Raw genomic sequence first — 11,376 nt, forward strand, 5'->3', positions numbered from 1 at the left:
CAGGGGAAGGGGGTGGTGGGGGTGTTCCACAGCGGGACCAGGTCCATCGGCTCCAGGATGGCCGTGGCCCAGCCCGGCCTAGCCCAAGCAGGGCCTGGCCGAGCCTGCTGGCCCCCACACGGGGGCCGCAGCCACCAGCCCCAGCACCGGAAACGAGAGAGAGCTTGGGGGGGGAGTTTGTCTATTCTTAAGTGTGGATCACAGAGGCGGTCACAACTTTAAGTGGCTTAAAGAATTGTCCATATTCAAACTGGCCAGCTGATAGGTTCTATCAGGTCCCAGAGGAAACTGTAAGCACCCCTTAGCAAGGACATCCCTTCCGGGACTATGCTTGCTAACCTATGACATGACAATAAACTCAACAATCAGGAAACTACAATAATTGAAACTAATACAGTATCTGTGGCTTATCAGAAGGAAATAGTCTGTATAGAGTCCTCAAGCTGTTTCAACACAGTACAAGTGTTATTTTACTGGGGTAGGCCCAGGCAAGGACATCATGAAAGATGTGAGAACCAGATGTCAAGTTACATATAAAGGCTACCCAACAGACCAGCTCTACTGTGGTGCTCAGAAGTATGTTTTGTAACATGAAGGAGACATGCTTTTCTAAGATTTGGTTAAGAAATTTAAGATTCATATTTTCTTGTTTTCTTATTCCTACAGGGCTGAGGAATTTACAGATCACATATGTAGGTACAGTTGCTATTGTAAAAAGTCGCTAGTCCTGGCTGAATCTCTCCATGGAGCTATAATTCAATGAAGAAAATTTCAAATTTAATTTCAGCTCAAATATATGCCCTGTATGGAAACCTCAACCCATTTTGTTGTTTGTCTCTCTTGGAATGGACATTGGATATTCATGAAACTGTTTCAACACGTGGATGGATAAGGATATGGCTGACCTGCTATATTAACACACAACTTCTTGCTTCATTCTTTGACTCAAACAATGTTGAAGAGATAAAAAGAAAGTGAACATTGAACAGCTAAAAATTTCTTGGGCTTCTGGTACAGCAGGTTCATTTAGCCTTATTTTTACAAGCGGGAAATAGAACTGGATGCTTTGTAAGAAGAGATATTAATTTTAGGAAACACACTGCCTGTTTCAAAGCTACTAATAAAGAGATTCCTTGTGGCATTTTAGAGGTTCTTGAGACTCAGTGTGAAGCGAGAACACAATCTGCAGATATTAATGTGCAAATATTTCTTGTCTGTTCTGTCTTTCAGAAACCATCAGAACTTAAATAATTTTTAAATTTAACTTACCCATTCCAACATTTTAAAAAGCTGGAATCATGATGCCTATGAATAGAAATATTATATAGTCTTTCTGAACTTGTAAGACTTCGCAGTGAACTAGTTTTCGTAAATTATAATTACGTTAAAAACACACCCTCCCTTTGTTTTTTATTTTTAACAGCCCTCTTTAATTTTAGAGAGCACTTTTTTTCTTAAAAATTGAAGTGAATCATACATAAAATTATTAATAAACTTTCCTTATGTTTGACCTTTGAGGCAAAAAGAGTCCTACAGGTTCCTTTCTGAGGCACCATGCACCATTAAAATACCATTTTTACTGTAAGTTGCACTTTAATTAAACAAATGGCCCAAATAGAAATAAAAAACAGGGCATACGATCCCTCCTTATTTTGCAGAGTACTTGTTTATACAAGTGGCTCCATTGAAAACAGCAGGACTATTCAAGTGCACAAAACACATGAATGAGTACTGTTAAAAGTGAACATTTACTACCTACATGCTGTCAAATCTCTTGTGTAACTTGGCATGATTTCTCCTTCTGAATGCCCCATAGAGTGACGTAGAAAAGGGTGGCTCTGTCAATACTCACACTTGGGAAGCAGCTTAAATGTCATAAACCAAGCCACAGGCTTTCTGCACTCAGTTCTAGCAGGTGCAGCTGCTTCCTGCTGTGCTGCAGGAGGACTGCAGTCACTGTGCAGGTTCTGCCTGCTGGGATCATGGGGGAAGAAAACAGGAATACAGAAGGTCCTGGAGTGATAACTCTGGGCTTGTTAACACAGAAATGCTTCAGATGGTCAAGGAGTATGAGATAATGATGTATGTAGCTCATATGCCAGTGCTGAACCAGCTTGGCTCTTTGTGGCAGAGGAGAGAAATGGCTGTTTATAGTGTTTCCCTTCCTGAACTTGCTCACTGTACTGCTGCTTTGCTTTTGTTCAGAAGTTTTATACCAGAACAAGTTAGAAATAGCTGTTGGCATTTCAAACCAAATAGTCTAGATAGCTTTAAAAAAAAGTCCTTAGGAAACTTCCATTAAACATTAGAATCGTGAAATCATAGAATGGTTTGAGTTGGACAGAGCCTTTAAAGATCATCTAGTCCAGTCTCTGTGTCTGGGTCAGGTTCATACATAAGTATTGCTCAAAAGCCTGACCCACCTGAGCTTGAATACCAGAGATGGGTTATCCACAGCTTCTCTGAGAAACCTGTTCCACCTTCCTAGTGAAGAGTTTCTTCCTTGCATCTAATCTAAACCTACCCAGTTTTAGTGTAAAACCATTCCCGCTTGTCCTATCAGTCCTATCCCTGATAAAAAGTCCATCTCCAGCTCTGTTGTAAACCCCCCTTGGGCTCTGAAAGGCTGCTATAAGGTCTGCCTGGAGCCCTCTCTTTTCCAGGCTGAACAACCACACTCTAACAAAGTCCATGTTTTTCCTGTGCTGAAATTCCAGGTGGGGTCTCATGAGAGGAACAGAATCACCTCCCTCCACCTGCTGGCCACACTTCCTTTTATGTATAACAGGATACATTTGCGTTTTGGGGCTGCAAGCATACAGTACTGACACATGTCCAATATTTCATCCACCAGTACCCCCAAGCCCTCCTTCCAGTGCTGGTCTTTATCTATTAATGCCTCAGTTTGTATCCATGTTTGGGATTGCCCTAACCCTGGTGCAGGACCTTGTACATGGCCTTGTTGAACTTCATGGGGCTCGCACAGGCCCACCTCTTTAGCCCGTCCGGGTTGCTTTGGATGGCATCCCTGCCCTCCAGTGTTGTCGACCACACCACATTGCAACGTGTCATTCCCAAACTTGTAGATGGTGTCTGTGTCATTAGTAAGTAAGGAGGGAAATGAACAATCAAAAGAAAAAACACTGTTTTTCAATGCTTACAAATCTGTGTTTACACATTATCTTCCATATATGCTTTATTGCAGTAGTCCGTGGGGAATGCAGTCATTCAAAATTTATGTCAATTTTAGTTTAGTTTATGTTTTAGTTAGTTTATATGTGTTTTCTTTGTGTAGTGTTTAGCAGGAACCCGTCATCGGTGGGTTTTGTAGTTGTTTGTTACTGTAGATGTAATTCCTTGTAACACTTTACTTGAAAGAGCTGTCTTTACAATCTTTTTTTAAAAAAGTAATGTTTTTAGAAATTGAGATGAATTTTATTAAGAAAGAAGGAAGTATCATAAGATCAGAGGGACAGGTGCATTGTAACAAGAAATGTTCTATAGCAAACTAAACTCCTCTGAAGGAACTTATTTGTAACGTCATCAACTTTTGCAGTTGCATAATCCCATTCTTCAGATTATGCGTATTTCAAAATGTTTGGGACATAATTATTTTAAGATCATTTTGTTTTATTGATAACTGAAACAAGATATTTTTGTATAAAATATTATTAATGAAAAAAATGGGTAGCTTTCTGTCAAAAATTAGCTAGTTTTCCTATCAAATGTAGAAGTTGACTGTGCAAAAACAGGTCATGTTTTCAGTGGGGAGTATTTAAGCTACACTCTAGGTATCAATACATTTTTAAAAAATTTTAGCTAAAATACAATTACACAAATAAAACCTAAAAATTCAAGTAGTTTTCCACTTTTTTAAATATATGAGTGTAAGAGCAGTAAGACTGGAGAGTAAATTTTAGCATTGCTATGGGAATGTGGAAGAAAAAAGCAATACTAATCCATGTGTAGCTGTAACAGCAAGTGGTTATTGTGATTATTATCTTTGAGCAGAAGGTGTTAGAAGAGCAATGGAGATTTTAAGCCACAGGAAGAGTAACCATAGGAGTTGTATTTGCCATTTTTTGTAACATATAAGGAGCATTGAGACTTGCTTATGAAGAATGGAAAACAGTAGACTTATTAGGCCTGCTGTACTAGTACTGCTTTTTTATTTAAAGAGTGAAGCTTTGTTGAGGTGAACGGGAGTACATAATGTTTAATTCAACTTACAGTTTGCAAACTAAGTTTTACACTATGTCAAGTATACCTAGGCCATATATCATGGGACAGTTTATTAGTACTTTCAGAAATTGTTTGACATTTCTAGTCTGGATGTTGGAGATAAATGCAGGGGGTTCCTGCAGCTGATTCTGCACTTCTACCAACAGAAGGAATCTAAAGAGTTGAAAGGATCACAGCACCATACTCTCTTGAGTTTCATGATTTACACAAGAATTTCTATTCTCTCAACCAAATGGTACCTGTGCTTATTTCAATTATCTCCCTTGATCAACACTGGCTAGTAGGGATTGTTAAAGCAGATTAAACTGTTGGACATTAAAACCTTGCTAATACTGATGAAAGCTGGACACTTACTTGAGCCAGGCAGCACAGTACAGAGAAGAGAAGCTTGACATTGTGGATTCTAGCTCCTCACAGCGAGCTACTGTAAGACCACATCACAGAGCTACTGCACACAAGTTATTAACCTCTATTTTTCGGTACACAGTAAACCTCACGCAAGGTTTATCTGTTTGGCTGTGGAACTCTAGTAGTGCAAAACCGTCTCTGAAACCAATTCACCTGAGGAGATTCCAGCTGCAAAGAGAATAAATTGTCCACCACGCTCCTAGAGTACACATTGAGGACCCTATGAGTGAGGTGCTTTGCCTCATCTGCCAGATAGGTGTGTAGGTATTGAAAGCATCTGAGAGTTCTCTACAACAGTTGACAGCACCAGACTAGTGCTTATTTTTCTCAATCTTTGCCCTTTTTTTTCCAACTAGCACTTTATTGGTAATATTTCAGGACTTACTGGAGTTTGTGCTTTGGGTCACATTTGTGCTATGAAAGAGAGTAACGAGAAAGTGAAGATATCGTCTCTACTGATTTATCTGTGCTTTTCCTTCTTTACAGCATTTTGTTTGCAGACATTGTGGGGTTCACTAGTCTGGCATCACAGTGTACCGCCCAAGAGCTGGTGAAGCTGCTGAATGAGCTTTTTGGAAAATTTGATGAATTAGCTACAGTAAGTACAACACTGTTACTTCAATTTAATTTACATTTCCTTCTGAAAAATGATGCATGAGTTACACGTTAGAAATCTGTAATAGACTGATTTAGCCCCACATATAATGAATTTCTAAAACTTCAATCTTTTATTAATATTCTAGAGAATAAACAATCTCTTTTAGTTGTTTAGGAAAGAAGTGTAAGTGCCATTTTTAAGTATGCTTTTCTTCCCCGTTCATGCAGTCCATCAGTGTTCTTCATTGGTTTTGTTTGCACAAAACAAAGAAAATTTTTCAATGTTTACATTTCTATCCTTCATGGGAAAAAAAATCTGAACAATGGAAAACATGAATATTGGCAGTGTGGCATAAAACTTTCTGTGATAATAGGAAGCTAGAGAGTAAAACTCATTCTTCACAGAGAGCACTCCTTAATACAGAAATGATGGTAGCTTTTCAGAGAGGTTATTGTAGGCAAAATAGGATCCATATCATAAACTGATGCCTATGTTTTGGTTGTTGCACTTATATTGTGCTAGATTCCCCAAGGAAGAGAAAATGAGAGAAATGTTCCTTGCCTATAACTCCAAGCAGCCTAATTTGACAAGAACCATTTGATGGGAAATGAGAGGAATTGCTGTGCCAGAAAAAGTCACACATCTTGTTTCAAATTACATTTAACAAGATGCTGAAAATGTGTTTTCCCAGGAACAAAACAGAACTTCATCAAATCTATCTTACTTGCCAGCTGTCCTTAAAAACTTCATAGCTGAGAAGTAACACTTCCACATAAATTATGCTCCTCCACTGTCTAGCTATTTTAGTCTTCAGATTCTGTGCATCAGCCTAAAGAAAATACTTGTTTAGGCCCTCAACTTAAACAGCATCCACATTTTTTCAGTCCAAACTCAATTCTCCTTGATGCAGTCTTCCACATGAGAGATCTAAAGCATGTGGATATTTTGCATCTAAATCTCCCTCTTGGAAACAGCTTTCAAGGACCCCAAGGAGAAAGAAACCTTCTGCTCCACAAGATGCTAGGGTTGAGAAAGACCTATTCTTAGTTAAATGGGTTCTTTGATTGGGTGCTATGTTCTGATTTGCACTAGATGTTCAAGTCATAACAGAAAAAAACTTGTATGTTTCCTTTTTTCCAAGAAAAGCAGAAGATTAACTTAGATGCTTAGTAGAGATGCAACAGAATTCTACAGGGTTTTGGCACGAATTTGTGTAACCAATTCATTTCTGGAACTACTGACAGTGATTCATAGAGAGCACAGGTCCCCAGTCCAGAGTACTTCATAGATTATGCCTTAGAATTAAAAATGGACTTCCATTAAGATAGCCATTTGCAAGAGCTTAAATGGCTTAAGAAGTTCAAATATCTTCCTTACTTTGATTTCATTTTAATTTCATTACTGAATTTAATCCATTATATGTCAACCAGACATCTAATAAGCTCTTTTAAAACTTATAATGCTGTCGTTTGTGGAGTCTTCATAGCCATGAAATACATAGCCATGTAATAACGTGGAAGTACTGTAATATAACATGAGATCACTTGTGTGCACACAGAAATACATAAGCCTGTGATGTGTCATGGCACTGAAGCCAGGAACATGGCTACCCTACCATGCTTGCTCCCTTAGCTTATGCCTGAGATGGCTACCTAAAAACAAGAGACTAGAAAAGAATAAGGGAATAAAGGTAGGTACTTATTTGAAGGGCCTTCAAAGGTACACCCTGGGCAAGCCAAAGGCTACACCCAAGATGGACCCCAGGTCATCAGTTCTTCACACTTTTATAAGTTTGGTTCATTTGCATATCAGGATCAATTCTCCAATTAAAACTTCATTATGTAATTACCCCAAGTTTACCCCCCCCCTTCTTAAGATGTGAGTTTACACATTTTGGGCCTAGGACAATCTGGGTATCCTTGGAGAGCAGGCTTGGAGAGGCTTGTTATACCTAACTACCATGAGAGAACAGTAGTTAACAGGCCACAGGAAACTTCAGAGTTACATACTAAGCACTACAGGATTTGAAAAATATAAAAGCTAAAACCTAAGGCATCAAGCAGTGGCCACGTGCTGCCAACTGGAGGTGTCAGTGACACCATAAGGCAGGTACCAGGCAGATGCCAGCCAACCACCTTTAGTGCAAGGTTGGTTGTTGGTCACAGAAGAAGCAGTTTGGAGATAGCAGAAGAACAAAAAAGCCTTAGTTTTTCTTTTCAGCCTGCAAGGATTCTTTTTCCAAATATGAAAAAAACCCTCATGGTTTCTTTCAGCTATGTGAGGAAGATTTGCTACTTAGGGGTACTTCTAGTTCAGATTGCACTTCACTGTGTGTGATTAAGGACCGACATACAAGCTTTCCTTAGTGCCTTGTGATGTGATTAAGGGAGACTTGTAATTGTGTCTCCTGCAGTCAGAGAAATGTGTTGAGAAATACAGTTTTTCAGAAGTATTCTGATCTCTTGGATAAAGCAGCTTCTAAGATACTCATTATTAGGTCAAAACAGAGGACTGGGCTGATTTTAAAACTGCTGTGCTTGAGTCTTCAGAATGATTACGGAGGAAATTGTAGAGACTTTAAAGAAGAGTGTAACAGTAATAGGTTACTGTGTGACTACTAAATATATAGTAATAGGTTACTGTGACTACTAAAGTGAGTGTGCATGTTGTGTGCTGCTGTTTGTGTGCTGCTGTTTCTTGGGAAGCAATGTCAACTGGAAGGTGCAGTTTATGACTAGCCTTGTTGAAACAATTGCCCTGTCTTAAAACTGTAGTACTTTAAAAGAATCCCTGTCACCACTGTAGAAAATGTAGTAAGTATAAGGCAGCATATATTTGCTGGGAGCCTCAAGATGAACCTTGGTATTTTGGCACATTGACACATTGTAGGAATAGTGAGTCTTTGCTTTTTGATAGTACAGTTCTACTAAAATTTGTCCTTCTGACATTTAGAGGCTGGTTTATGCTTTTTACATTAGTTATTTCTCTTTCCATATGCTGTTTCTTTGGATTCTTTTTTTTTCTGTAAGGCACATAGTTTTTCTCTCTTTGAAATGCTACATCTTTTTAAAAATCACAATAGCTTCAGATATAGTTACAACTCATGACAGGGAGTTCTGAAGGCGAACCTTAGGTTTCAATATAAAGCTATTCAATTCCTTTCAAAATGTATTTTAGCATTCTTTTAATAGGGGGAAAAATATTCTGATCTTACTACTCCCTCGTAGAATTAACTTGTACTTTTATCATGTCCTTTCATGTCTATTCACCTCCAGAAAAAGTGTTTTTTAAACACTTATCTTGCACACATAATTTTGCCTTGCAAATCACTTTGAGAAGAGTGCTAGTGAAGAGACGGTCAAATGCAGTATTTAAAATCATAGAATCATAAAATATCTTGAGTTGGCAGGGACCCATACAAAACCAAAAGCCCTGCTCCTTGCAGTACTACCTGAAAGTAAACCATATGACTAAGAGCATTGTCCAGATGCTCCCTGAAAATGGTGGCATGATTTCTGTTTTCTTTTTCACAATAGCACTGTTTGGTTTCTTAAAGAAACAATCTTAGGTAATCATATTTCATGTAGAATTTTGTGGTCTCCTCAATAACTTTTTGAGTCCTAAGGCCGACTTCAGTCACTTTGAAGAAAGGAATGTGAGTCTCAAAAATATAAACAAAAATGAGTGTCTTATTAGTATCCTTGCAGGAGTGTGACTTCATCCTAGACAGACATCGGAGAATCCACACGGGAAGGTGCTGTTATGAATGCCTTGGGGTTCATTTGTATGTCTGGTTACTGAAGTTTTGTAATGTCACTGTCTTTAGGCACCCTGATATAAGCATTTTGGGTAAGTTTGTCCATGCAAGAGTTCCCTTGGGACATAACAATAACAAGCCACCTTCCTGAACATAACATTGGTGACGTTTCTCGTAAGGCTGATGAATAGTTCAACTCAAAAGGATGGATTTCTATTGTATTTTATCTGCTGCTCAGGCTTAGTTTACCTAGTTCTAGCTGTTACTTTGAAGTTTTTTGGTTTCCTTCCATTAAACAAGAGTAGCTTTGTGCAGTCTCAGATTTAGCCCTGCTGATAGTCATTCTGCATTACATATTATCAATATATGCTTCAAGCAACTGATCTTTGAATGAGGTCTTCAGATGTCTTGAAATCAACCTTTGATACTATAGCTAGATTTCAGTTTGTCATTCTTCAGCTTACTTGTAAGAGTGACAAATTTTAATGAGATATAATCATTTGCATTATGCTGTCATGGTCAAAGTTCTATTATATTTTGAGGCAGTTTAGACATGTCCCAAATATCTTACTTGTAATGTGTCATCTTAATAGAAAAGAGGAGGCAATTCTACAGCATCCTGCATTTTAATGAAACAGGTTTGATTTTTAGAGAAGTTTCTATTTTCTTTAATTGCTTTTTCTTTGGTAGATTTTTTTCTCACATACTCCCTGCATCTAATCTACATGGAGAATTAATTATTTTTCTTTAGAGATTCAGATATTTCTCTTTCAGCATCCATCTTTCTTCATCTTGTACTTCAAAGACTTTTCATTTACAAGCTGACAAGGATGAAAGAATTTTAGATGCTTTCCAAAGGACATCACTAGAAGAGGATTTTAATATTCTGAATGAAAGTTCTTATTTTTTCATGCCACTTTTGGTATCTCATCTATTAGGTAGACCAATACGCACCAATTCCTTGTTCTTTCCATTTACAGTTATGTGTACCTCCAGGCTTTGTCAGGCTGAGTCTATTATTATTTTTTTTCATTTTAATTTAGTATCCTTCCCTGATTGCCTTCTTAACATTTAACAATTTTTACTTTGCATATTTCGTATTTCAACATTACTGAAGTTGATCCTTCTACCACTTCAAGCTCAAATACACTGAACTAAAAAACATTGTTTCTGAGCCTTAGACAAAGAATCAGTAGATAATATTTTTAATCAGCTTGTGTTTTTTAACTGTGTCAAGAACAGTCAGTTCTTTGCTGAGCTTTGAACTAGATTTTCCTAGAAGTAATCACTCTAAAAAACTGTTTATATTGCATCTATAGAATGCTTTTAGTTTATATTATGATAATTATGATGCATTTTTAAAATATAAAATAAATTAAGTTTTTTTGAATGGTTAACATGGGAAAATTAGTGCTGGAAAACATAGGTATAAACTTACAGCATGTAACCCTTATTTGTGAAAATTGGTGTGCATTGTGGGGATGGATATTTATAAAGGCTAATTTTAAGGAGACTTGTCTCCTCAATTCCCCTTGAGAGTCAGCACAGACACAGGATCTCACTGAGGAAGATCACCACATAAGTTGAAACCCAGTTCTGAACAGCCATTTGGATAGGTCTCCTAGAGAGACCTAAGGAAGTAAACTTTCTTAAATGAAAGTGGTCTGTGACTCTATAGGATCTGGGAATAATGATGTGTGCGTGGAGTGAAGCTAAAGTAAGTGTCTGGGGACAGTTTTCTAGGGAAAAAATTAACACTACACACTTTAAGTATTGTAGGAACATATAAATGGGCAAGTACCCCAGAGAGTAGGTCTTGCCTATTTTACAGCATATTTTAGGTAAGAGGATACTGTGTTTGGTATGCTAATTCTTTGTCACAATTCTTGTCATAATTTGTGGTAAATCACCAAATACTTCCTGAGTTTTCATGCTGCAAATCTGAAGTTTGCATCTTTGTACAGGACTGTATTGGATTGTTCCAATCAGCTTCAGGTTCTTGAAGTGTGGGCCTACGTACTGACACTTGTTGTTTTGACCTGTTGTGCAGTTAGCATAGAGAAAAGTATTTCTGGAATCTGGAAAAATAACCATTTCTTGAAATTTAGAGCTTAATTTTTCAGCATTTTATAGTGTATTTATTTTAGGCTTGGTTCTCCTGGAATAAATCTTCATAAAAAGACAGAATCTGAAAGGATACTTAATAAAACCTAGGAAGGAGACAAGCTTGTGTGTCAATCATGATGATTGTATAAAACATTCTTGCTAAAACCCTTTTACATTTCCAAGTAAATTAATGTATATGACTGTTAAATAGGTTTTCACTCTCTGGAACTAAAATTTTCATGTTCTAGTTTTGTAAAATCACACT

At 37.6% G+C, this 11,376-nt stretch overlaps 1 protein-coding gene across 1 annotated transcript in view; it reads left to right on the plus strand.

The window, feature by feature from the left end:
• Positions 1 to 11,376, plus strand: part of ADCY1 (adenylate cyclase 1) — an 89,273-nt gene that overhangs the window by 28,966 nt on the left and 48,931 nt on the right. Inside the window, exon 5 of the mRNA XM_017732038.1 lies at positions 5,137 to 5,248. Coding sequence (XP_017587527.1) covers positions 5,137 to 5,248 — 112 coding nt within the window. The remainder of the gene's footprint in view (positions 1 to 5,136; positions 5,249 to 11,376) is intronic.

Source organism: Corvus brachyrhynchos, unplaced genomic scaffold, assembly GCF_000691975.1.
Source record: "Corvus brachyrhynchos isolate BGI_N302 unplaced genomic scaffold, ASM69197v1 scaffold264, whole genome shotgun sequence".
Classification (NCBI taxonomy): Eukaryota; Metazoa; Chordata; class Aves; order Passeriformes; family Corvidae; genus Corvus; species Corvus brachyrhynchos.